Source organism: Poecile atricapillus, chromosome 9 (assembly GCF_030490865.1).
Source record: "Poecile atricapillus isolate bPoeAtr1 chromosome 9, bPoeAtr1.hap1, whole genome shotgun sequence".
Taxonomy (NCBI): domain Eukaryota; kingdom Metazoa; phylum Chordata; class Aves; order Passeriformes; family Paridae; genus Poecile; species Poecile atricapillus.
Window position 1 is genome coordinate 7605597 of NC_081257.1, and position 26987 is coordinate 7632583.

Genomic DNA, 26987 nt, shown 5'->3' on the forward strand with positions numbered 1-26987 from the left:
ACACTGCCAAGCCCACCACTAAACCATGTCCCCAAATATCGCTTCTACATGATTTTTAAATCTCTCCAGGGATGGTGACTCCACCACTTCCCTGAAGAGCCTGTTTCAATGCCTGACAATCCTTTCACTGAAAATTTTTTCCTAATATCCCATCTAAACCTTCTCTGGCAAAACCTGAAGCCATTTCCTCTTGTCCTGATTAAAACACAACACATTTGTTGCCTGGGGAGAGCCTAAACCACCCCACCTCCTCCCAGGCTCCAGCCTGCTCCCAGGGAGTTGTAAAGAGCAATAAGGACTCCTTGTACCCTGTTTTCTCCAGGCTGGTCCCCCCCAGTTCCCCCTTCTCATCAGACTGTGCTCCCAGCTCCATTGCCCTTCTCTGGACATTCTCCAGCACCTCAACGTCCTTCTTGTAGTGAGGGCCCCAAAACTGAACACAGGATTCAAGGGGAGATGGTTAATACATCCTTGGATCTCTGTGTCTGCTTCTGCTGCACTGTGCTTGAGCATTGGAGCCCAAATCTCCCCACATTTGCCTTTCCATCACATTTCACTCGAGTTGCTCGTGGAGTAGAGCTTTCCTCTCCATCCCTGCTGCCTGTGTCCACGAACCTCTCCCATCCACCCCGCTGCTCTTCCCAATCCACAGCAGGAGCGCTGCTGTCCTCTCCCCCTCCATGAGGTGGGCCTGCAGGGATGGAACTTCCCGGGAAAAGACGAGTATTTCCCTGGGGCTCCATGGAAGCCCGGCAGCTCCGGCCACACCAATGCCACACCGCTAGATGGCAATTGCGGCGTGTGCATGGAGGGACGGAGCAGACGGAGAATCCCGCAGCCGGGGCTGGGTATGAATGAGGGGCTGCCCCCGGCTGTCCTCCCCACCTCCGGCTCCTCCTGCCGCCTCCAGGTACTCTGGCTTCACTGGGAGAAGAGGCTGGAGCCGGCGGCAGGGAGAGCATCGCGGCTGGGATCCCGCTGGCCGGTGAGTAATGAGCAATGGCTTTAATTGTTCTTAAGCTTGGGCTGCCTCGGTTCGCTCTCCGGGAGAGCTGGCTGGGGTTCCCAACGGGAATGTTAATTCCCGGCGGAGAGTTCATCAGTCCTGAGTTCGTCTGCTTTCACTGTCAGCTCGGTTTTGTTTCACAGCTTCGTGCAGAGTAACTCCTGAGTGACTGGTCCCAGAGGTCGCTCTGCTTGCCCTAGCTTGCCATGACAAGTTCTACTAATCTTTATAGAATCATGGAATGGTTTGAGTTTGGACCCTAAAGATTACCTTATTCCAATCCCCTGCCACCATCTTCTACATTTGTGTTATATCTTTTAATGCTGTAACTTGGATCCCAGGAGGTTTTGTGCTTTTTTACTATGCTGAAACTGTTCCTAGAGCTGATTTTTCTAGGGTTTCTCAGCTTCAGTGCTCTGCTTTGCTGCTGAGGTTTAACAGCCCAAAAACCCACACTGGGCTAATTGTCACTAGCCCAGGCTGGGGACTTTGCTACCGCTCAGAGATAACTTTGTCAGATTTCTCCTTCCTCACCAGATAAAAATCAATCATTGCCTCCAAAACAGTTGTGGTGTTCTTGATCTAAGGAGAAAAAAACCCCAACTAGTCTCCCTGATCAGTGAGAGAATTGTCTTCTGCTTGGGCTTTATAAAATCTGTTGGGACAGGGAAATTGCATTTCTTCAACCCCCTCTGCAATGCCTCAGCTCTCAGAAACTTGGGTCAAATGATACAGCAGGCAGAAAAGAAACAGAGCCTGAGAAATGCTGAGTGCTATCCAAAAGAGTCCCTTAACTAATGATCCTTCTTCTTGGAAGCATCACAGATCTTGGGTATGGATGGCCGGGAGTTGGGAGCCTTGCATGCCTGAGTGTCCCGAGAGTGATGGGAGGCTGTTTCGGTGTCAGGGGCTGATACTCACGGTGAGGGAGGAAAGAGAAGGCTGAATGGTTGTTTATGTCCAGAAACAAATAACAAAACACTTAAATTAAGACAAAGGGGGTTCTTTCTTCCTTTCTGTCCTTGAAATAAGACCACCCTTGGTATGAATCACAGCTCCTGAGTGTGTGGCAGCCCTAGAAGGCAGCCAGGCCATGGGATGCACTGCTTGCTGGAAATCAGCTCCAGTGAGCCTGCCGTTAGTTAAGAAGTTTATTGCATTTAAAGAACCACTGCATTGATCCAGCTGCTGAGCACTGTCAGGAAAATACTGCTAAACTGGAAAGCAGTGTTTTTTTTCCTGCAGCCATGTGCCCAAGGGAAGGGGGGAAGTGCTGCAGGAGGTCCCAGAACTGCGGCCGTCCCTCACACATGCCGGCCACGCGCCCCATGCACGAGCCATGGGGAGCTTTCTCTTGGCCAAGTGGAGCGTGTCCCAGCTTTCTGCCGGCCACTCCTTGCTCAGCCTTCAAAGGGAGGGGGTCAGGCAGCCCTGACGGGTCACTGGCTTGACACGATGGGCTGCTGGAACAGATAGATTACTCCTGCTGAGCTAACGGGATTGAAAACGACAGAGACACAAACAGCCCGCTGATTAATGAGCCGGGGATGGGGAAGTCAATCTGAAAGCCAGGGCAGAGATATCAGCCCTATAAGAAATATGGGAAGAATTCACCCCTAATCTAATCTCTCTGAATTCCACAAGCGTGTAAGACAGGGATCATTTGCTGCAGTTCCTTAGGTTGAGAATTAAACAGGAAACCCCCAAGGATGTGAGATGTTCTCCCAAATACCATCATGCCTGTGCACAGAGGCTGGAGAGCGGCTGCCACGGTCTGAGCCATCTCATCTGGCTGGACAAGAGGTGATGCCCAGGCTGTGGTGCTGCCAGCAGCAGCATCCAGGTCCAGGACAGGGAGCTGGAGCCAATTCTGAGGTCCCTGGCAGCTCTTTCTCTTTGCCAAATCCAACCCGAGCCAGCAGGGCTGGCAGAGGTTCCAGATGGGGGTTCTGCTGCCTCCATCTCTGCTGTGTCCTGTGACACCCTCTCAGGGGCTGTTTACAGCAAGCACCAAGATTTATTGTAAATTTTGGCTCCCAGACTCCTGGAGCTGCCTCTTCCTCCAAGTTTGGTCTCTCCCCACTCTGTCTGGGATTACAGGGAGAGGTGGTTCAGAGAGCACAGGACAATTAGATCCTTACAGGCACTCGTTCACGTGGCTACAAACCTGCAGAGACACAGAGGTCAGTCAGCTGAGTCACCTCCTGGCCCAGAGGGTAGCCAGGAACAGCTTTTGGATGGGGAATAAGGGGACACACCCAGCCTCACCTGCCCTTTTTGAGGAGCCCCCATTTGGAGGAGGTCAGATGAGGAGATCTTGCTCTCCACTGCTTGGAGCGGGGAGCAGAGGGGAGTGGGAACAGGGAGTGAGGATGAAAACAGTGTTACTCTGCTCTGGACTGGGTCTCCATCTTTGGTCCTCTCTGGTCCTTGCAAGCCACCTGACGCCTCCCTGCTCCTGCCCTGCCCACTGGAGCTGCCTGTGCCTTCTCCAGCACATTTTTACCTGGGGAAACTGAAGCACAGATGGTGAAATAACCTGTGTAAGTGACAGGGCTGGACTCACAGTACAGGAGACCTAGTCACTCTCTCTCCCTAAAAGCCAGATGATCCCAAATCACAGCCATAAACCCCCAGCATCTCCTTGCAGTTAGATGCTGTGAATGACAGAGGTTCAGTGTTACCCAGAAGTGAGCACTCTATACCCTGGCAGAGACAAGCCTTGATTATTCCCCAGTGTAGTTGCTGTAGGATATTTGGGCTTTGCCACCTCCATGCTCAGCGATTCCAGGTACCCCCTGACCTCCCCCAGCTCCACTGTACCTGCAGGCACGGCATGGAGCACAACTCTTGCCAGCATCAGCCCCCATTGACTTGGGAGCCTGCCGAGGATCTGGTTTCCCTGGAATGACACCGTTCACAAGCACTCAGCCGTGTGAGGTTATTGTTCTGCTCTCGTGTGCTGGCGAGCTGCCATTTATTGTGTGCAGGAACTCCCCTGCTTCTCCCACCCTCAGGTCCAGGTTTAGTTCCCCTTTTTCTGGGAGGAGACCACTGATGTCAGCTAACTTTTGTAGTGTGAAAAGCAAAACAAGGGCTTTCGGTTTCAATCTGTCCCTTGCTTGCCCTCCGAGGGGAGAGCCGGCCTTCCCACGGTGTGAGCTCCCACAGGGACAGCTCTGCCACCGTGAGCTGAAGCCACGTGAATGGAGTCAGTGCTGAGCTGCTCTTCAGGGGAAGCTGAGACACTTGGGGTCAATCCCTGCCCTGCAATGCTTTCCCAGCTGGCCATGAGCAGGTCACTTGGTCCACCTGTTCCTCAGCTCCACACTGGAGTAATGACAGCCACGGTGGCCTTCCACGGTGGAACCCTGTGCAGATGAAGCATGGAGGGCAGAGAGGTCTCACATGAGGCATGGATTGGGCAGGAGGACATGGTTTGTGGTGCTATGTCTGTTTCTGACCCTCTGGAGATACTGGCACAAGAGCCCTGCCGGAAGGGGGTTCCCCCACTCGTGTCCATGCTCTGGGCTGGCCTCTCCCTGTGTTTGCTGGGCAGGGAAATGACAGGAAGCAGGGGAGCTGTGTGCTTTGGAGCATCGTGCTGTGACAGCTGGCCCTGTCCCAGCCCCTCCAGCTGCGCTGCCCCACTCCTGGGAAGAGTGGCCGGGCTGTGGTGATGGGCCCCGTGTCCAGCCCAGCGTCTCTGCTGCCCGCTGATCCCGGGAAATAGCGGGCACAGCCCCGGCGCAGGCTCCCACAGCCCCTCACAGCCCCCCATAGCCCCGGCACAACCCCCCCACAGCCCCTCACAGCCTCCCACAGCTCCCCACAGCCCCTCACAGCCCCTCACAGCCCCCCATAGCCCCGGCACAACCCCCCCACAGCCCCTCACAGCCTCCCACAGCTCCCCACAGCCCCTCACAGCCCCTCACAGCCCTCACAACCCCGGCACAGCCCTCACAGCCCCGCACAGCCCCTCACAGCCCCCCATAACCCCGGCACAGGCCCCCACAGCCCCCCACAGCTCCCCACAGCCCCTCACAGCCCCAGCACAGCCCCTCACAGCCCCGGCACAGCCCCGGCACAGGCCCCCACAGTCCCCCACAGCCCCGCACAGCCCCCCATAGCCCCGGCACAACCCCCCCACAGTCCCCACAGCCCCTCACAGCCCCTCACAGCCCCCCACAGCCCCCCACAGCCCCCCCATAGCCCGGCACAGCCCCAGCACAGCCCCCCACAGCCCCGGCACAGCCCGGCACAGCCCCTCACAGCCCCTCACAGCCCCTCACAGCCCCCCATAGCCCCGGTGCAGGCGGTCCCCGGGCCACTGCCGGGCTGGGATGGGGGCCGGGAGCCGCCTGTCCCTGGCTGCCGGAGCCCGCTGCTCTGCGAGCCTCGGACCCGACCCAATCCAGGCTGTAATTCCCGAGGAGCCCAGCCAAGAGGCTCTGAGGAGGAGCAGATAACAGGTCAGGCACCCTCCATCCTCATTAAAATACTTTCTCCGGCGGAGTCCCCCACGCCTGCCCGGCCTGTTCCAATTAGCGCAGCGGCCAGGAGCGCCGGGAGCTGGGCTCCCGCTGATGAAAAGAAAACACTGCAGAGCTTTCAAGTGTCGGGGGAGGCGGGAGGCTCCAGCTGGGACAGCCAGTGGCCCCGGGAGTGCCACCAGCAGCCGTGTCGCTGGCTGGCAGTGGTGAAGTGGCTCATGAGCCGGGTCACTGAGCAGCAGAGCAGGTGTTTCACGGCCAGCTCCTGCCTGGAATGGGGAGATGTGGCAAAGCTAAAAGCTCTCTGAGAGGTGCAGAGCATCCCTGTCCAATAGGTTTGGAGGTGAGAAGCAATAATCCCAGCTGAAGGAAGAAAACCAATGTTGCGGATCCCGTGGGTTTGCTGTGGAAAGATTTGGCATCTTCAGGAAGCAATCGGCGCTGACTTGGGAGTGCTGGGAAAGGCTGCAGACTGCCCAGGAAACAGGAATTATTTCCCAGGGCTAGCTCTCCCTGGAGACACCCCTGGGGATGGAGCTGTCTCTCCCAGCCCTTGGGTCTCTGCTGGGGCTCTTTGCAGGGGTCCCACCAGGAGCCCAGCCAAACCCATCACCTCTTTTCCAGAGGCCACCGAAGGAGCAGCAGCCCATGACTCTGGGATCCAGCTGGTGACCCAGGGCTGGAGAGCTCTGGATTGAAAACCCTGGGTGTCACTCAGTTCTCCTCCCAGCAGAGGCTTTACAGCCAGTCCATGGCAGGAGCACGGGCAAACCTGCCCCTCACTGGAGACCCTGCTGATTCCTGGCCTCAGAGCCCCTGCCGGGTGTTAGCGGTTGTGGGATTTACCCAGGCTGAGCCTGGAGAATCTGAAGCCCAGAGAGCAGCTCCTGTGTGGGGCAGGGCTCCTGAGCCTCCCCAGGGCTCCTGAGCCTCCCCAGGGCTGTGCTGAGTGTCAGGCCATGTGGCAGACAGGTGACAAGGGTGGGTTTCAGCAATGGGGTATAAATGGCTCTGAGGAATTCAGTGCTGCCTCTGGAGACCCCCGAGGCTTTGGAGACCTGGCCTGGCAGCTCAGCAGGCAGTACACAGCCTCTTCTCTGCCTAATTTGGACACTTTAACGCAGCCTTAAAGCATGGCAAGCCCCCTCCAATCATGAAGTGTCTCCTCTAAGGAGAGACTGCAGGAGCTGGGCCTGTTTAGTCTAGGGAAGAGAAGACTGAGAGGGAATCTCATTAATGCATATAAATATCTCAAAGGTGGGTGCCAAGAGGATGGTGCCAGACTCTCTTCAGTGGTACTCAGCAACAGGATGAGGAGTAATGGCCATGAAGCAAAACACAGGAAATTTCACCTCAACATGAGGAAGAACATTACTTTGAGGGTAGCAGAGTACTGGAACAGCTCCCCAGCAGTGTTGTGGAGTTTCCCTCTCTGGAGACGTTCCAAACCCACCTGGATTCATTCCTGTGTGACCTGGTCCAGGTGACCCTGCCTTGATGGGGACTGGATGGTATCCAGAGACCCCTTCCAACCCCAACAATTCTGTTATTCCGTGAAAGAAATTTAAGCTTCTCAATTGCCCTGGAAGGAAAATTGGGAATTTAGTATGCCAAGTCAGCCCAGAGTTTAATACACTGAGTTAACCCACACTTGTCCCACCTCCACTTTGTCCATGGAGGAACCCAATCCTCTATGAATTTGCCACTCCCCACTCGTGTCCCAGTGTGGTTTGCCCACTCCAGGAGCCCTGGGGTGGGAAACAGGACTGTGGCACTGCTCTGTGCTGGAAGCTGCCTGTGCTCTGGCAGCATTTTAGGTGAGAGCAGACCTGCAAGGTGCAATAAATGCTGGGTCTCCGCTCAGCTGTCTCTGCACACTGGACTTGCTGCCTCCCTGGGGCTGGATGCCCTTGGAGTAAATTAGGAGGAGGAACAATGGAGGTCGCATTCAAACAGCACATTCAGGAGCACCTACAAGTCCTGCAGGGACTGAAAGCGAGGGCTGATCCTGCCCCTCACCGTGCCTGTCACTGTGCCCTGAGACAAGCCCAATGCTGGGCCACCTTCCCAGCCAGATGCCCAAGAGCCAGGCCAGGTCAGGCTTCACTTCTCAGTAGCAAGGGAAAGGTAGGGATTGAGCCAGCAGCCTCTCAAGAAAGGGATTAGCAGGATGTTAGGGGAAGCCAGCTTCTTATCCCTTCATAAACAGTTATTAATACCCTGGCCAGCCTCAAGCTTGGCAGTTCCCCATTTGCTTTCAGAGGATGTGGTCCCGACTGGAGCGTGCCTGGAGCTGCTGTAACTTCAGGGAGACAAACGCTGTTAGAAGAGATGCTGTGCTGTGCACAGGCAGCGAGGTCCCTGTGATACACCCAGCCCCCGGGGCTGTCCCTGCCCCTGTCACTGTCAGCCGGTACCCAGGAGCCGGCAGGGCTGGCATCCCGAGGCTCTGCAGTGTGCCAGCAGCGGAGTGGTGCTCGCACACCCCAGCAGCGTTGTCCGGCAGGGCAGGGTGGTCTGGGGCTGACTGCAGCCAGGGCACTTCACTCTCGGGAGGCCGCAGAGGGGGAGATGTCCCGGCTGGACGGGATCCTGCTGGCCCTGGCTGGGTGGTGGCAGAGAGGCGGCTGAACCTGGAGCAGCCTCAGCCTTCTGCTGCTGCCCAGCGATCCCTTCATCCAAGCCCTCCAAAAATCGGCTCCCCTCGGTCTCTGCGAATCTGTGTGGACACGTGTGACTTGTTACTGAAGGTTTTGCTGGGACCCCAATGCCACCCAAGCTCTGGCACTCGGTTTTGCGGTCCCAGCTTTGATGTCATGGAGCAGGACCATCACGTCCTCCTCCCACAAATCACTCAGCACCACAGGCTCCCTCAGGGGCTGGCTCTGCCCCAGCCTGGCAGCTCAGGGGGAGGGCAGGGAGGGCTCATCCTTGTGCCTTTGTCCTTCCACCGGAGAAAGTCGACAGCTGCCTCTCTCTGCAGCTGCCGGGGTATCCATCATCCCTCGCGGGATGGAGAGGGACAGCCAGAGCCCTGGGCTGAGCAGGGAGGGGACAGGCAGTGATTTAGGGACAGCTGCGGGCAGGGATGCTCGGCGGGGCACAGGGCCAGCAGCTCACGCTCCCCTCACATGTGGCTCCACATTCCCCGAGCATGTGGCAGGGACCCAGCTGACCGCAGATGTATGCTCAGGATGGGCACCCGGGCTGAGCCCACTGCACCTCCTGCCCTGCCTTTGCCCCTCAGTTTCCTTGCCAGGCCGTCACTCCTTTGTCCCAGCTCCCAAAAGCGGCACAGAGGGAAGCATCCACACCAGGGTTTATGCTAGGAGAGGCAGGACAGTCTCAGGAGTGTGGAGCCAGGGCTTAGGTGCTCGGGAACCTTAGGAAGCACCAGCCCCATGCGGGGGTCTTGGCCCCCTGAGGCTCCCCGCTCTCGCTCGGGTTCCAGCCCAGCGCTTCTGTCCCCTCTGTCCCCTCTGATGCTGACAAGGGGTGCAGATCCTCTCCTCCCCCCGCTCCTCTCCCTTCAGGCCCCCCAGCTGTTGGGGACCAGCATTTCGCCCCTGGCCCTGCCAGCCCTGCCGTGTAACTGGAGAAGGTAACAGGCTGTCAAGGCAGCGTGGGGATTATCTGGGATACAATCGGGGCTGTGAAATGAGCGGAGCGCATGGATGGCAACGCGGCCGCTCCTCTTGGTGCCGCAGAGCTGAGTTCAGCTTGCTCTTCCCTCTCAGAGATAATCTACAGCTTGATAAACCCGCTGCCAGCGCCCTTCCCCCTCTCAAATTTGGGCTGGTTTAAACTATTCACGGCATTGCTACACAAAGGAGTTGTCAGGAGGAAATTGGTGCTTTCATGGATAAATGATTCCCTCCTGTACCCACGTCTTAAACAGAAGGGATTTGTCTTTTCTCTGGGCTGCTCGCTCTCTGGCAAGGCTTTCCAGGGGATTCTGTGTGGCAGCCCAGAACCTCAGACCTGCTGGACTTCTGTGGAGAACCCAATGCAGCCTCACAGTAATTAAAGGGACCTAATAGAAATTAGGGAGAGTGACTTAGCCAGATAGTGATAGGACAAGGGAGAAATGTTTTTCAACTAAAAGAGGAGAGATTTAGATTAGATATTAAGAAAAACTCTTTACTGGGAAGGTGGTGAGGCCCTGGCACAGGCTGCCCAGAGAAGGGATGGATGCCCCATCCCTGGAAGTGTTCATAGCCAGGTTGGACGGGCTCTGAGCAGTCTGATGATCTGTGATTGTCTGGAACAAGAGGATCTTTAAGGTCCCTTCCCAACCCAAACCATTCTGTGATTCTGCCACTTCTGCAGATCTCCAGTAGAAGGGGAGGGAGGAAGGGAAGGAAGAAGGGGAGGGGGGCACAGGGAGGCCTCTGGGACCAGGGCACCTGGTGGATTGCTGGCAGACTCAGCCCAGCACCGTGGTGTCACCACCTGTGCCGTCTATGCCTGGCACTCCTGGTGACTGCCAGCCCCCCAGAACAAGGCTGCCATCCCCCAAATCCTCCCCTGCAGGTCCTGCTGTGCCTGGAGTATGAAATGTTAACCCCCTGCCTCCCCTTCTCTCGGCAGCCCACCCTCATCAGCACTTCCCTCTCCAAATGGAGATGGAAAGAGTTGCAGCTCTGGACAGTTGATTATTTAAAGCTGTCGGCAGTGTTTAATTTAACCCTGGATTCAGCATTCCCAGCTTGTTTCCATCCACCAGGCACCCGAGCTCCCCCTCTCTGTGTAAACTCTGCCGAGCTCTCACCTCCAGCAGATTTGTTTCCCTGTGTCCCCACGCTGACTGGCACAGTGAGGGATGTCCTTGTGCCAGGGGCTGTGGGCACAGGATTCTAGCTGGGTGTCAGGAGGTGCCTGGGCACGATGGGAGGAGCCCCTAAATTCTCATGAAAGGATGACACCCATGGGAAGTGTTTCTTACTGGAGGTTATCCTCTGGCAGATTTTTTCTTTCCTTATCTGCTGCAAAGCTCTGACTTTCCTATGCCTGTACACGGCTCTTCCAGGGCTCTGGGATCCTCCTGGGCATGTCTGTGGCTCCTGCTGCCATCGATGCTTTTGGCATTCCCAGGGCAGGAGACGGAGCATTGCTATAACCGAGCTGTACACGGGAGCGCGTGCCTGTCCCTAAAGCTCACATGTGTGAACGTGTCCTGAGGCAGGAGCAGTGCCCTGCCTGCCATCTGCAGAATCCCAGCCTGCCCTGGCATCCCCTGGGTCATGAAAGATTCCTCCAAGTCTGCCCTAGCCCAAAGTTAAGCCTAGCACAGACCCGGTTCCTTTTATAGAAACCTTCAATTAGAGGACAGCATTTTCCCAAGTCCTGCAGCAACACAACACACTTGGGCAAAGGAAAAAAACCAACTCCCTGTCAGATCCCAGCCCCGTCCTTGTGATGACCCTTGGGACAGCAGTGTTCACTCAGAGCATGGCTGTGGGTCCAGAGGACAGCTCTGGGACAGCACTGCAGGTGCTGAGCAAAGGAAGAGCTGAGGTGCAGCTTGGCACTGCTGCCTGCTGGGGAGGTGTTTGTGGGAGCAAGCACTGCCTGTGGATCCCCATGTGGCTGATGGGTTCCCAACAGAGAACCTCCCCACAATCCAGGAGAAGTTTGCACCTCGCTAAGCCCATCATGCTTATGGGGTGTTTTTTTCCCCCTCCCTAGGCAATGTCTGACACGTGGAAAAGCACCCAGGAAGGGCTGGCTGGGCAGAGAGAGCAGCCCCAAGCTAAAGAGAGACAGAGCACAGCACAGCCACCACCCTGAAGTCACATCCATGTCCCAGCATGGTCTCCTGGTACAGGGGAAGGACCTGGAGCAGCAGCAGGTTGTGCTGACCAGAGAGAGATCCAGGCAGTAGTGAAGGCAGGGAAAGGGCAAGAAAGTAGCTGCACCCCAGCCCAACCACAGTTTGCTGCTGGGAGGGAGAGAAAACCCAACTCCACCGGATCAAAACTTCCTCCCCAGGCAGAGCTGAGCACTCCTTCTTGTGCAAGGCAGTTGGAAAGGCTTGGCTCCACCATCCCTCCCACAGCCCATCGCTGGGATGGCAGGAATCCCCTGCTCCTTGTGCCAAGAGCCTCTGGCCAGGGATGAGCCAAAAAGCTCATTTTAAATCTTTCAGTCATGGGACTGGAAGAAGTTAATATGCAGCAGGAGGGGGAGTTAGTCAGAGCTGCCATGTAGGGACCAGGTTTTTTATTAAATGGAGAAAAAGCATCTAAGTAGCCTGGATTGACTGGTTAGAGTTGGCAGGCCAGCCCTGCTGCTGGCAGGGGCTGTGGGAGCCGCTGTGCAAGGCTGCAAACCCCTCCAAAGGGGTGTTAAAGAGCCCTTCCAATCCACCCCGGAGCCGGCAGATGCTGGTGGCCTCAGAGAGCTCTGTGGTGACCAGGAATTTGCAGAGATCCTCGCCAGAGATGGGTCAACCACCCACAGAGCCACAGATGATATTGGGGGGCTCACAGAAATGGCATTTATGGATGGTGCTCCAAAACATGAATTCCCCTTTCAGAGAAAGGGATGAGATTTAAGGCCAAGCTGAGAACAGATGAATATCAGGGATCCTTCACCAGGCTCTGCCAAGCACTGGGGTCTGAGCAGGTACTGAGCAGAGGATGGCCAAGCTCTGAGATCCCTCTGGAGGGTGCACTACTGCCCTCATGTCAGTCACCTCCAGGATGCCCAAATCCCGGTGCTCCCAGGTGGGCACGCTGGCATCACCCCTCACACCTCCCCTGGGCAGGCTGGAGCAGCTGGCCTGTGAACTCCCTGGACATGGAGTATGCTGGAGCTCCCAGGGGGGTGGGAGGTAAGAGGGTGTCCCAGCCACAGCTGCCTTCCCAGTGCCCACACTGGTGCAGTGAGCACAGCTGCAGCCTTCCCTCTTCTCTGCTTGCAGCCGGCGTTGGAGGTGGCATCTCAGCGCTGGACCATGGTGCTGTGAGGGCAAGCAGACCCTGTCCTGTGGCAGCATGGGGGCTCTCCCTGGCCACTGGCTGCCCCTGGCCACGCTCCTGCTCTGCCTCCTCCTGCAGCAGCCGGGCAGCAGCGGGGCATGGAAGCAGCACGCCCCACGCCTTCGCCTCACCTACAGAGGTAAGGGCTTCCTCGGGGTCTGCACCTTGCCTGGGAGGGCTGGGAGAGCACCCTGCAGGGAGAAAAGGGGGGGCTTGGGGAGACAGGCAGCCCTCTGGCTGTGCCTGAAACCCCTTCACACTCTGGGCGCCCAGGATGTTTCAGGGGTGCAGCTCCAGGCACAGTCCCTGAGTGCTGCTGCCATCGGAAAAGGAGGTTGAACAGAGAATGTCCTGCTCTGATCCAGCAGAACACTGGGACCGGAGGGGATGTGTCCTTCTGCTCAGACTAACTGTGGACCTCTCTTGGTGTGTCCTGGGCTGGGGCTGAGCTGGGTACCCCTGGGGAATGTCCCCTGCCTTCAGCTCACAGGAACACTGAGCCCCAGGACAGTCACACCATCCTCTTCCTCTGCCTCCCACCAGCACAGTCCTACACCAGCTCAGCCCTTCTGCTTTTGTCCCTCCTCTTCTGCTAGGAGAGACTGATTCCCTGTGCAGATCATCACCCTGCTGCACCTCTGCCTTCCTCCCTGCAGTTCTCTCTGTTTAGATGATGAGTTCTTCAGGGGAGGCACAGTTTGCCCCTCTCAAGGCTGATGCAGAGGGGGGACTGCTTTGGTGACCTGAAAATGCAGCAAGGGCAGACTGACAGGCAGCATAAAACAGAGAAGTGTGGAAAGGGAGTACCTAGAGAAAGTCTACAGGGGAATGGCCTGAGCCGCTAGAACAGAACCCTGCCAACCTGGCAGTTTCTCACCCTGCCATGAACCTGCAACATGGATGTGGCTGACTGAGCTGCTTTCAGCTCCTCCTATATGAAAACCAGCAAGTTTCTTTGGAGAATGGCAGCTCAGCACATCCCCAGTGCTGTGCTGGATGTGACCATGGGGAGGGCTGGACCAGCCCCCTCCACACGTGAGAGAGGGTGGAGCAGCTTCCCCATGGGCACAGCACTCCAGGCTCCAGGGCCACGCTCTTGGCCAGCTCCATCACCCTGAGAAGTCCTGCTCTCCAGGCAGGGACAACAACACAGTGAAAGATGCCCCCCATTTGTGGCTGAAGAGCACTGGATCTCCCAGGGATGCAGGATATCTGTGAGAAGAGATGGCCCTGCTGATAGCCCAGCTTAGAAATGGCTCAGCTCTGCCTTTCCTAGGAGCCAGAGGAGGCAGATGGGGCAGCTGGACAGAAAGGGGACTGCTGACTTCAAAGCCCCACAGTGTCCCGGGGCCAGGCATGCCAAAAGCCCTCAAGCCTTGGGCAGAGGCAGAAGAGGAAGCTCCCAGCATCAGGAGGGCTCAAGGACGGAGTGAACAATGGCGAAGGGATGTGACTCATGGACAGCACCGGGCATGTTCAAGGACACAATGCCTTGAGAAGTTTAGGTTTAAAAACCCCTAGGAAAAAAAATAAATAAATAAAAGGAGTCCTTTGAGAGTCCATCCACGGGATCAGCCTTGCCCTCAGATCCCAGCATGGGGGTGGCAGGCAGAGCCCTCGGTGGGGCGGGGGGAGAGGACGTAAGCAGGGTCGAGAGAAGGAAATGACAGCAGCGAGGGCCGGGAGAGCACAGGAAGGATGGGGCACAGGGCATGGGGCCAGGAACAACAGCAGCAGCTCCCACCCTGCCGAGGAGGTGAGGAGGAGGTTTATAATAGCACACAGGGGCAGCCTGGGCTCGGCTGGGTCAGCCTGGGTCAGCCCCAGCGCTGCCTGAGCTCAGCCTCTCTCTGCCCAGGCTGAGCAGCAGTGAAGTCACAGCACGGCTGCCAGCTCCTCCTGCGGGAATATCCCTGGAGCTGCCAAACGGGTTCTGTGCCAGCCTCTGATCTGCAGCCAGGCAGGACTCGGGGGCCACCACCACACAGCAGGTGCTCCAGAGCACGGGGAGGTCGTGGGGCTCTGGTGTTCACACCAAGGGCTGCCCGGGCACATCCCTTATCAGCCGTGAGGGGCCAGAGCCCGATTTAGCACCAAGCTTCCCCTGGGCTTCGGGGATCTCCTCCGTGGGCTGCTGTGCCTGGCGAGGGGGAAGGGGAGGGGGCAGCCCCCCAGCACAGCCGGGCTGTGACCCCAGGAAGCTTGGGGTCACCCTGCACAGAGGATGGTGTGGCTGAGGGGCAGGCAGAGATGATGGATGGGACACGGTGCTTACAGTGGTCTCAGCAATGAAGACAAACAGCATGGCCTTGGGAGATAGTGAACACAAAGGAGAGGATGTTTCTCTGGGCTCACCCATAGGTTTGGCCATGGCATGGCTGCTGCAGAGCACCCCTGGTTCCCTGTCTCCAGGGTCAGGTTTGGGTCTAATGAGCTGAGGGTGAGAAGAGGCTGGTTTTGGTGCAGCAGCTTCCTGGCAGAATCCCAGAATCCCAGTGCTGCAGATCCCAGCACTCGCTGTCCTCTCGGTGAGGGAGCAGAGCCATGGGTCAGGCTCAGACCCTCCTGGTCATTAACCTGCCAGAGGGTGCAAGTGTGGGGCAGTGAGTCCTTCCAGGCCTCTCCCACATTCTACCAGAGGCAGCAGAGAGGGTTCTTCCATCAGCCTGCCTGACCTCGTCCTCAGACAGGGCTGCTGCAGCTCAGACCAGCAAGTGAGACCAGTCTTGTACCCATTCCTTCTAATTACACTCGTGTACTGGATGACCCTTTGCCCTCCCACCCCAACCCCTCCCCAGAGCCCTGCTTGACATTTCCCCTGGACCAGGCAGGTCCTGGGAGCGTTGGCAGACACAGGAGGGTGAACGATGCACCGCACCCTGTTGGAGATCCAGCAGGGACAATGGAAGGGCCAACAGGAATTCAGCTGTTAATCCCATTCAGCTGGTGGGAAATGGCCTGGAAGCCTTCTGCTCTATATCCTGGATACCCAGAGGAGGGCCCTTGGGCACCCAGGCAAGGCAGGGAGTGCAGTGGGGCTGTGCAATTTTTGTGGCAGCAGGAGGAGGAGAGCCAGGAGCTCCCTGATGTGGCTCGGAGCTGCTGCTGGCAGAGGAAGTTCTGTGTCCCCGCAGTGCCAGGAGCTCCCTGGAGCAGGGAGATGGAAGCTCTAGCTGGGAGCCAGCCTGGCTGCTCCATCCTGTCCCAGCAGGGACCAGGGGACAGCAGCGGGTCTCCAGCCCGCAGGCTCTGGCCTCGCTTCCCCTCTGCCCTGGAAGGAAGTGAGACAACCTCCCGGGTCAGCCGGTTCCCTTCGGATGGAGCCGTGCCTGTGCCCACGTCCACCCCACCTGCAGCCGCACGTCCACACTGCACCCACCAGGCTTCCCCTGAGCGCCTCCTTCCCTCTATCCTGACACACCACTTCACTCCCTGACATTTTGGGCAGACTTTCAGCTTTCTTACACGTTTCCCTGAGTTTCCAGCCACATTCCATCTCCATTCAGTCTCCATCCACTGCAGCCCATCTCCATCTCCCCCTCCCACGGCCCCACTTCTGCTCGTTACTCAGGAGCAGCCTTGCCAGAGTAACCAACCCTCTATCCCAGCCACGTCCTGCCACTTTTGGAGAGGGAAGAGATGTGTTTTGACTTCTGGAAGCTCCAAGGACTGCCTCCATGCTGGTTTTTGCCCCCCCTTGATCCTTGGGAGCAGGGGCTGGGGGGTGGCAGCTGCAGACCTGTGCTGGGGCAGCCGCCGCTCCATCTGCACTGGGGGATGCTCGCCTCACAGACAGCCCCCAAACCTGGCACTGCACATCACGGACCAATACTGGCCCCAGGGATGTTGCTTCCGGAGTTTTAACTGAGACACAACAGCTTATTGTCCTCCTCACACACCCACAAGGCTACAACTGTGCCAGAAGGGCTGGGCAAGCTCCGGTTGCTGCACGGGCGGAGCCATGGCCGGAGCAGCAGAGCCTTTCCCACTGTCCTGTCTCTGCTCCCAAAGGAGTGCACTGGCCCTATGGCACCCTTGGATCTTTCCCTGAGCCAGTCTAATGCTGGGTTTAGGCTGTGCCTCAGGACACAGAGTGGGAAATGTGGGGTGCTGGGTTGGGGTGGCACCAGAGTCACAGGTGGGGATCTCCCCTACGAGGGTCAGTCCCAGCACATCCACCCACCTGCCTGACTCTGTGAAGGCTGCTGGGCTCTACCCCACGCACAGACTCAGGGGTGGGTGTGGGGAGTGTTCAGACCAGGTTGTGTTGACTGTGTTTCCATACAGCCTTTCCTTGGAGGGATGCTTTGCCCCAGCAAACAGCAAAAACCTTTTTAAATGTAAACTCTCTTGATCTGGAGCCCAGGGAAAAAATGCCAGGAGTCACAGCAAGCGAGTCACCTCTCTGCTCCATCCTCTGCCCACCTGGTTTCAGGGTGCAGAGGCTTTGGGGCTCCAGGAGTTCCTCTGGAAGACAGGCTGGAAGCTGAGGCCTCTGAGCTACTGGAGCTGAATCCCTGTCCTGCCCTGTGCCTGCAAACCAGCCCAGCCAGGGCAAGGTCAGCGCAGCTCTGCTCTCTGTAGGAGTGACTCTTTCCCTCAGCTTGGCTCATGGAGGAGGCTCCATGATGAGCTCAGGGGCAGTGAGGGTGGTGGGTTTTGCCCTGGCAGTGGCAGGAATATTGTGTACCCTTGGAGCAAGGATGGGTAACCAAAGCTGTTCCAGAGAGGGAGGCATGGGGCCTCTTGCTGCTATTGTGTCATTCATGGATGGATTTCTCTTTCTTCCACCTTGTTTGTGCTCCTCAGACCTGCTGAAATCCAACAGCTCTCGCCTGCTACTGGCCTCAGGGGATGAGATGGATTTCCAAGCCCTCCTGGTGGATGAAGACAGGGCCTGGCTGATGGTGGGAGCAAAGAACCATATCTTCCTTCTCCACCTGGACCATCCCAGCAGGGAGCCTGAGAAGGTCAGTGCTGGGAGGATGGTGGCACTGGCCAGGCTGGCCTCTTCCTCCCTGGGAACCACTCCTTGTCCCAGCACCAGGGCGTGGAGGTGGATGTGCTCTGAACTGGGCTGTTCTAACCTCACCAGGGACACATTTACACCAGGATGTCTCAATCAGTGGGGTCAGCCCATCCCTGGTGGAGCTGAGCCCTGCTGCGAAGGGCTGGCGCCAGAGGGTGGCTTGGCCAAGAGCTGTGACCTGGGTGGACTGCAGTGCCCGGAGCCCTGCTGTCACACCTAATCCCTGCAGCCTCAAGAGCTCCAGCAGCGAGTCCACTAATGTCATCCCAAGACATCCTGCTGGCCGGGTGCGCGGCCGGAGCCCAACAAAAGAAAATCCCATTAAGGCGCTGCAGCCTGGTGTTCCCACAGGCTGGGATCCAGGAGAGCCTGCCCACAGCCTGGGTGGGCCACGGCACGCCCAGGCTCTGTCCCCACGCCAGGTTCACTCCGAGTTGATCTGGCAGGCTGCCCACAGGGGCCTGGGAGCTCAGGGGGGTGTCAGACCTGTGCCAGAGTAACCCTATGTCCTGCACCTGAGCCTGGCAGCGCCTGTGGGCTGAGCCTGTTCCCACTGGTGCCACAGGGGGCCGAGGGGAACAGGGGCAGCATCCGTGGGGTCTTTGTGTTTCAGATTTTCTGGCCAGCCCCCAGGGAGCAGGTGGAGCACTGCCAGCTGGCAGGGAAGAACGTGGAGGTAAGTAGGGCTGGCAGCCCCCACCTTGAGCCTTGGCAGCTCAGCACGGATATTAAACAACCCCATCGCCCCGAAAGGGAGCCTGGGGGTCTGCCTGGAATGGTGCTGTGCAGCCAGCCGGAGCTGAGCCAGCTGAACAGCTGCCAGGACAGGGACTGGCCAGGCTCCTCACCCCCAGCAGTCACCACAGCTCAGGTCTGACAAACATCTCTCCTGTGCAGACCGAGTGTGCCAACTTCATCCGACTCCTCCAGCCCTTCAACCAGAGCCACGTGTTCGCCTGCGGCACCGGCTCCTACCAGCCTGTCTGTGCCTTCATCCAGCTGGGAGCCAGGGGGAAGGTGAGGGACACCCTGGACACACATATCCCTATGGCAGAAGGTGCCAAGAGACCCCTTCTCTCTGGGAACAGGGGGAGAGGGAGTCCCAGAGCCTCAGGGGGCAGGGGGGCAGCCAGCCTGGTGCAGTCCCTGGTTTTCACATGGAGAGAGCAGCTCTGGCTTGGGAGTGTTAGGGTGTCCCAGTGGGGACGGGACCAGGCATTCCCCTCAGGAGCCCACTCATCACAGACACACCAACCTCCTTCCCACTCTTCCCCCCAAGTTCCAGCTTGTTCCCAGGCTCCCCCTGGGCTGACATCTCCCCCTTGGCTCCGGCAGGATGCCAGGGCTCCCCGCATGCAGCTGGTGAGCCACTCCCTGGAATCGGGGCGAGGACGATGCCCGTACAGCCCCCATGAACCCTTCACGGGGCTCCTCATGGGTAAGAGCGAGTGAGGAGCACAGGGCATGGTGGGAGGGGGATTGCTGGGAATAATCTGTGCTGGGAGGTGCTGCTTCCCACCCACACCCCCCTGACCCTGCAGGTGGGGAGCTGTATTCAGGCACCTCCAGTGACTTCATGGGCAGCAGTGCTGCCTTCTTCCGGACCTGGGTCCATGGGGCCGAGCAGAGCTACATCCGCACGGAGCAGAACCAGGACCACTGGCTCCACGGTAGGAGCAGGGGGACCTGTGGGGAATGGGAGCCTCTCCTTTCAGCTGGGGAGAGGCTGGGGCCGGCACTGGGGCCAGAGTTCTGCTCTGGGCCCTCTGTCCTTGCTGGGGAGCCCCTGGTGAGACCCATGCTCCAGCACATGTTCCACAGCCTCAGCATTGGGAATGGTGTTCTGCCTCCTGGGCTCCGTGCCTCTCAGCACCTCACACTGTTCCCAAGGGCTTTCAGGGCTGTACCACAGGGTGGGATCAGGGCACAGGGCCACGTTGTGCTGCTCCTTCCCTCCACAGAGCCCACATTTGTTGGTGCCTATGCAATCCCTGATACCCACAACCCCCACGATGATAAAGTCTACATCTTCTTCCGGGAGACGGCCATGGAAGCTGGGCAGTGGGAGCGGCGGCACATCCACGCCAGGGTGGCCAGGGTCTGCAAGGTCAGTTTCCAAGGCCAGCACCCTGTGGCCAGTTGTCTGACCAAAAGTGGGCTTTTACATGCTTTGGACCAAGGAGCAGCCCAAGCAGAGGAGTGTGAGGGTGTCACTGCACACCTGCCACAGGGCAGAAGGCTCAGGGCTGGGGGTGTGGGAATGAGGGGGGCACAGCACTGGAGGAGACTCAGGGAGGCTGGGCTGATCCTGGCTCTTGGTGCCTGGCAGAACGATGTTGGAGGGAAGCGCAGCCTCATCAACCGCTGGAGCACGTTCCTGAAGGCCCGCCTGGTGTGCTCCATCCCCGGGCCCCAGGGCACTGAGACCCACTTCGACCAATTGGGTGAGTGCCCAGCCCTGTCTGCAGCCGGGAGCAAGGCAGCTCCACCGCGGCTGTTCCCTCCAGCACGCCCCCGGGATGCCCATCTGCATCCCCTGGATGGACGGGTGCTCCAGCTCTGGGGTGCCTCACCTCCACCCCTCTCTTTGCAGAGGATGTTTTCCTCCTGCGCACACGGGACCCGCAGAACCCCCTTGTCTTTGGGCTCTTCACGGTCTCCAGGTGAGCAGGACCCTCATCAGGGCTGGCTGTGTCAAAAGGATTCCTGTCACCGCCTCACTCCAGGGCCCACAGGGGACAGCGTGGGCTCAGCGGGGTGGGTGTGCCTACACCTGCTCCCCGTGGAGCTGACACTGAGAGCCCTGTGCTTCCCGACAGCGGCGTCTTCAGCGGCTCCGCCGTCTGCATCTACTCCATGGCTGCGGTGAGAGCCGCCTTCAGCGGCCCCTTCGCGCACAAGGAGGGATTCGACTACCGCTGGGTGGAATACAAGGGACGCGTTCCCTATCCCCGGCCCGGGACGGTAAGGGAATGGGGAGCAGCTGCAGGGGGAGCGGGACAGGCTGGCCTGGCCCTAATGCAGCCCCTGTGTCACACAGTGCCCCAGTGAGACGTACGACCCCCTCCTGCAGTCCACCAAGGACTTTCCCGACGAGCTGATCAGCTTCATGCGCGGCCACCAGCTGATGTGGGAGCCCGTGTACCCGCAGGGCCGGCAGCCCGTGCTGCTCCGGGTCAATGTTCCCTACCGGCTGCGGCGGCTGCTGGTGCACCGGCTGGACACCGAGAGCCGCCACTACGACCTGCTCTTCCTCGGCACAGGTGGGAGCTCACGGAACGCTGCCACCGCGGGGCAGCTGGTGTCGCACTCGGGTTCCTCCAGCCCGGGGGGCTCCCGACCCTGACAGCTCCTCCTCCCGCTGCCTTCCCAGATGACGGCAAAGTCCTGAAGGTGGCCCTGGCCGGCGGGGTGAGCCGTGGTCCCGAGGTGATCAGCCTGGAGGAGATCAGCGTCACTAAGGTACGGGCAGCCGGGGTGGCACCGAGGGGGCTGAAGTGAGATGGTTGGACCGCACAGCCTTCCCTCCCGTGGCCGTGGCACCCTCCCTGCAGGCTCTGCACTCTCAGGGAGGTTCTCACCTCACTGCTGGGGGCTCCCACCTGCCCTGGGCAGCTGAAGATGTTACAAGCACCGAGAGGTGCCAGTGGGACTGGAGCCATGTCATCTTCCAGCTCCCCATCCAGTCCCTGAGGGAGCTTGAGGACTGCACTTTGGAGCCCACACTGAAATGGGATGGCTGAGCCCAGCTTTGAAAGCAGAGCTGCTGGGCAGAGCTGTCCTGGGCTGCCCACACCAGGCAGAGCCAGCCCAGGGCCCGAGCTCCTTGCATGGAGCAGGTGGAGCTGTGACCTGGCCCAGGGGCCTGGCATCCTGTAACCCCTGGGGACACAATCCTGCTTGGTACACCAATCCTCCTTGAGGCACCCAGGAGGGACTGATGTGGCTGCAGCACCCTCTTGTTTCCCCTCCAGGTACCTTCTCCCATCCTGGACATGAAGTTATCACCAAAGCGGGTGAGTGTCCCTTCTTCTCCCTAGAGCAGTCCGGGGACAGGCACAGAGGCCAGCTGGTCCCAGCCACTCTGCCGGGTCCCTCGGCCCCAGGGGGCGCACATTTAGGGAATGGGATCCTGCCAGGGCATTAAGGGGGAGGCAGGCTCTGTCTCCCACCCCTACTGTCCCCCAGCGTGCCCACCCCAGCAGGGGGCAGGGGCTCTGTTCCCTGCCAGTCCCGGTCTCCAGCCGTGGGTGCTGACTGCCGCTGTCCCGCTTGCCCGAGCAGCAGGAGTTGTTTGTGAGCAGCACCCACGGGCTGCTCCAGCTCTCCCTGTACCGCTGCGAGCTCTACGGCAAAACCTGCACCGACTGCTGCCTGGCCAGGGATCCCTACTGCACCTGGGACGGCAAGACCTGCGCCCCGCACCTGCTCACCGAGAAGAGGTGAGCGTGTGCCCGCGCCAGCCCTGCATCCTCCTGCAAGGTGATGCTGTTCAGAGCAGGGACGGGCAAGGGCAGCCCTGGAGCCTGGAGTCCCATCAGCCAGACCCCTACTGCCACTCTGCCTGCCTGCCACCCACCCTTTCCTGGCCCCCTTCTTGAGGCATTGCCACGGAGGGGTGCCACAGCCTAGGGTGGGACAGCCACAGTCCTCTCTGCTCTTCCACAGACGTGCCCGCTGCCAGGACGTGCTGAAATCTGACCCGCTCAGCCAGTGCCAGGACACGGCCGAAGGTGAGCGCCAGCTCCGGCGGGGGCAGCCGGCTGTACCCGGGGAGCGCCGTGCCCAGGAGGGCGGGGGGCACCGCGCTGGGAAACCAGTGCCAACACCGCGGGCTGGCTGCTCCCTGCTGCCCTCCCTTCCTCCGGTCACACAGCCCCCACTGAGGGTACTCACCCCCTCCCCTGCACAGGGACTGCTGCGCTGGAGAAGGTGGTTTTTGGGGTGGAGAAGAACTCCACCTTCCTCGAGTGCCTGGCGCGCTCCCCGCAGATCACGACCCGCTGGCTGGTGCGGCGCGGCGAGGAGACAGCACCGAGCGAGGTACGGGACAGGGAGCAGGGACGGGGAGCAGGGGGGGCTTTATCCCCCAGGACTGACCCACGAGCTCTGTCTTCGCCCCAGGTCAGAAACAACGGGCATTTCTTGGTGCTGGAGCAGGGGCTGCTGATCCGCCAGCTGGCGAGGGAGGACATGGGCACCTACGAGTGCCAGGCGGTGGAGCGCTCCTTCTCCCGGCTCCTCACCCGCTACAGCCTCCGCATCATCAGACACGAGGCCGCGGAGCTGCCACCGTACAAACGGAGCAAGGGGGATGAGCCGGGAGGGACCCACCAGAGCCCCCGGCCCCGGATTGACCTGCACCCGGGCTCCAAGGGCTTCCCTCGGGCCTTGGGGGCACCGGGCACCAGCCTGGACGCCTACTGCAATGCCCTGAGGCTGCAGGAGCGGCAGCGGCAGCGAGCCTGGCACAAGTGGCAGCACCAGTCCCCGGACAGCAAGAACGGCCGGGTGCGGAGGCACCCGCAGCGCCTGTGAGCGGCAGAGGGAGCCGGGGCTGCCCACAGCTCCCTCCCCGGTCTCTCCAGGGCCCTTCTCGCACGTCGGCACCAGCTCCGGGACATCTCTCGCCTTCCCGTGCAGAACCGCCTCGCTGTTACTACCTCAACCCCCGCCAGCCCCGCGGCCTCTCCGCGCCCCACGGGGCACCGGGGACGGGGCACCGGGGACAGGGCACGCAGCCTGCGCCGGCTCCCTGAGACTCCTGCTATTCACCTGCAGAATATTTATTGTCCCTCTTTTCCCCTGGCCCCGACTGATGATCAGCAGCAGCAACAGAGGACAGGGAGGGGCGAGGGCCAGCTGTCCCAATGGTTCCCTGACTCCCGCAGCAGCCAGCCCAGGCAGGGCCGGCCGTGTGATGCCTCCCTTTCCTGTGGAGGCGGCAGGATGCTCACCCGGATGCTGCCGAGGTGTGGATGGAGCCCAGATGCTGCTGGAAGCAGCCGGACACAGCTGCTGGCTGAGCCTGGGCTCCAGGTGTGCAGAGATGCTCATACCCAGCCCAGCTCCAACCCGCACCAGCTTCAAACCACACTACTTTTCTTACTTTTCTTCATTTTGACATTTATTTTACTGGGGGGAGAACCAAAAAAGAGAGAAGCAACAGGCAGTTATACCAACTTACAGTTTATTATTTTTTTAAAAAATGACATGAAACACAAGTAAAAATAAATACATCATATAAACAACAAATTGTTCAAAGTCTCTGTTCTGGGAGATCAGGCGAGCACATCCCGTTCGACAGAGAGAAGAGGGAAGCACATGATCATGCGTGGGGCCAACTGACCGACCCACCCTGCTAGCAATACTCCTCTTTCCAACCACAACAAGACAGGCCACAAACTAAGGCGGTAGTAAAAAAAAAAAAGAAAAGAAAAAAAAAAAAAAGAAATAAAAAGAAACCCAAACCAACAGAAAACCCCAAATGAGACTCAGTGATGGATTCCTTCAGGCTCCCATGGATCTGCCAGACTCCAGCTCCGGGTACCACGAAGCTGCCAAGGCAGTGGTGGTGGTGGGGGAGGTGGCAGAGGTTGCTCTCCCTCACTTGCCCCATCACCCCTTCACAAGGGAGCGCTTGCTCCAAGGTGCAAGGAGCCATCCCTCACTGTAATCTAGCTGGACTATGGTCCCTGTTTAACCTCTGCCCCCTGCCCCAGCCCTCCCCCACCCCCGGTTCTTCCAAGACTGGATCAACAGAATTTATTCCAGAGTGGCAAGAAATACCAGCTGTGAAGGTATTTGCTGTACTTGTCCCTGTTGGCCTGGAAGCCACCCCCAAACCAGCAGCAATTCTTGCACATTCAGCCTCTTGAATTTGTTGCCCAGAGAAGCTGTGGCTGCCCCATCCCTGGAAATGCCCAAGGCCAGGCTGGACAGGGCTTGGAGCAACCTGGTCTAGTGGAAGGTGTCCCTGCCATGGCAGGGGGCCTGGAACAAGACAGCCCAAACCATTCTATGATTCACTGACATCATTAAGTCAAAATACACATAATTTCTAGTGGAGACACTGTGGAAATCCCACCCTTTGCTTGCCAGAATATTTGCTTTCTCCAAATAGCTGCACCCAACCTCCCCACCTGCCCAGACACTCCAGGACAACATGCAGCAGATCCTGCCCAACATGGGCCAGGCTGGGCTGTGTTGCCTCCACCCTACAGCCCCCCAGGAAGCCCCAAGAGCCACATCAGCAGTGGGGACAACAAACTCACCAAGCCCCATGCCATGGGGACTGTCCCACAGTGGTACCCAGCCTTCGTCCCACTGTCCCCAGGAGAGCAAACCTCGCACCAAAGGCAAGGGCTGAGGGCTGGGTGCCAGTGTACAGGGCAGCTGACCATTCCCGAGGCCCCCACAGATCTGCCCTGGCCTTGGGCTGTGCTTAGAAATCTTCCTTGTTGTCCAAAACCCTCTGCAGAGAGTCCTGCACTGCTGTCCTCAGTGTCATGCACAGCCCCTCTGAGAACCAGCAGCTGCTTCCCATCGGGTCATTTGGAGACAGAAATTCAGCAGCAAAAGAAAAATTTAACCCATGCAGGGAAAGCCCCTGTTCCAGGCTCAGGAAAACCAAGAGAAGATCCTCTGCAGCAGAATCACATGATGGGGAGGAGAAACCTCTGGGGAGAGCAGATGAGGGAGAAGAGCAGGCCCCACAGGAGGGGAGTTTAAGAATTTAGAGAGCTCCCCCACTGGGGATAACCCACACCCTCCTGTGGCTTCTGTGGGGCAGAGGAAACCCTTCCCATGGCACCGTGGCAGAGCAGGTGCCTCTGGCTGCCTTGGAGCAGCCCCAGCCACACATGGGAGCTCTCATGGGAGCCCTGTGGGCACCACGGCCATCCCTGTGACACCTCAGCCGAGGTTCTGCCAGGGCCCACCCCCTCACTAAGGGAGGGCCCAGGGCTGGTGGATGGGGCAGAGCTGGGGCTGCACTTGGGCCCTTGTTGTGCAGGGCCCCTGTGCTGCAGCTGCTGGGGCTGCAGATGTTTGCCAGCAGCAGGCCATGCACAGGACAGCCCCACCACAGGAGGGTGCCAAGGGGTGTACAAGCCACAGACACACAGGTGGTGGGACAGCCCTCACATCTCACCCTGGTGCTGGGTTCACAGCCAGCCCGGAGCACAGTCTGCACCCTGTGGCAGCAGAATGCCAGCCATCCTCAGCTCCTACAGCCACAGGGTTCACACTGTGCTGGGAGACCACTGGAGAACATCAGGTGGCAGCACAGGGACGTGCCAGGGCGTGCTCTGGAAGCCCTGGGCGCTCTCCTGGAGAGGCAAGGAGCAGAGAGGTGTGCAGTCACCAGTACCACATCCAGACCACAGTGCTGACTGCCCCCAGCCACATCTTCACACCTTCTCCCAGCACAAGCCCCATTCAGAGATGACGTGGGAGGGTCCCTTGGATGGGCCCCACTACCCTGACCCCACAGGAAGGGCTGGGGTGGCCGCAGGGTCCTGGAGGGTCTGCTCATGTTCCCGCCTCCCACACGCGCCCGCAGGTCTCAACACTTGCTACTCTTGACAAGGAAAGCCCTTGCCTAGGTCCATTTCCCAGATCCACAGGAAAACTGACAGCCTCACAGGGACGCAACGGACATCTGGGCAAGCTGGTCATACAATCAGTGTCACAGGGTAGTGCATGAGGTGGACACACAGAGCACAGGAGGGCATGACTCACAGATGCAGCACTGTCAAGTCTTTGGAGAAACTTGCATGAACACCATCAGTTAATTTGCTTTGTTACTTTTGTGGGGGGGTTTGATTTTTATTTCCATGGTGCATCCAAAGACAAGTTGTCCAGCAGTTTGCTCAGAACCCCTCGGTTTTCAACTCCTAGGATATGTTAAAGAAGAAAGCACTATTTTAATGTTTGTTTTTTTAAAAAAATAATTAAAATAATTTGCATAGCTAAACTGTTGATCTAAGGCTTCTATGAATGGTGTGGTTATGTTTGACAGACAATGTCCATTAAACAGAGAAAGACACTAGGAAAGCCCCGTAACATTTTTTATTGTGTTTCCGTAACACACGCGTGCACACACAACCCTCTCTCTCAGGAAGGGAGGTCCCCATCTTCCAGCACCCCTTTGGTGGAGGATGTCAGGACATCCTGCCCTTTCCTACACCTAGTTGGTCCCAGCAAACACCAGTGACTGCAGCTTCCATGGCCTAGGGATCCCTTACAGGCTACCACCAGCTCCAGGGACATCCAAGGCAGGCGAGCACAGCTCCTGCACGGTGACACCCAGATGTGACACGGAGGTTCCTGGATTTCAGGTGTCCATCCTAGTGTGCTCTCACACACAGTTGCACGCTCCAAGTCCAGCCGCACCTGGGTATCCCAGCCTTGCCCTAGGAGCCCTGGCCCTGAGCAGCAGCTGGGTGCTCGCTGGCAGCACCAGAACCAGGCTC

The 26987-nt window shown here is 58.7% G+C and overlaps 2 protein-coding genes and 1 long non-coding RNA gene across 3 annotated transcripts in view; 1 reads left to right on the forward strand and 2 right to left on the reverse strand.

Annotated features, from left to right (window-relative positions):
- The first annotated feature begins 818 nt into the window (after positions 1-818).
- LOC131581965 (semaphorin-3D-like) lies at positions 819-23975 on the forward strand. Its single transcript, XM_058844644.1, has 18 exons — positions 819-985; positions 12425-12621; positions 17292-17452; positions 18125-18187; positions 18409-18528; positions 18847-18949; positions 19053-19181; positions 19473-19618; positions 19841-19955; positions 20105-20174; positions 20331-20475; positions 20552-20774; positions 20885-20973; positions 21486-21527; positions 21796-21953; positions 22180-22244; positions 22424-22554; positions 22636-23975. Exons 1-18 carry the CDS (start codon positions 855-857, stop codon positions 23047-23049), a joined length of 2502 nt encoding a protein of 833 aa, XP_058700627.1. The 5' UTR covers positions 819-854; the 3' UTR covers positions 23050-23975.
- Positions 3404-4736, reverse strand: LOC131581966 (uncharacterized). Its single transcript, XR_009278233.1, has 3 exons — positions 4018-4736; positions 3830-3908; positions 3404-3521 (listed from the first exon to the last, which is right to left on the reverse strand). It is a non-coding gene; the product is annotated as an uncharacterized LOC131581966 (long non-coding RNA).
- The window catches only part of RAD54L2 (RAD54 like 2), a 67910-nt gene continuing 64610 nt past the window's right edge, over positions 23688-26987 (reverse strand). Inside the window, exon 23 of the mRNA XM_058844642.1 lies at positions 23688-26408. Coding sequence (XP_058700625.1) covers positions 26341-26408 — 68 coding nt within the window. The 3' untranslated portion in view covers positions 23688-26340. The remainder of the gene's footprint in view (positions 26409-26987) is intronic.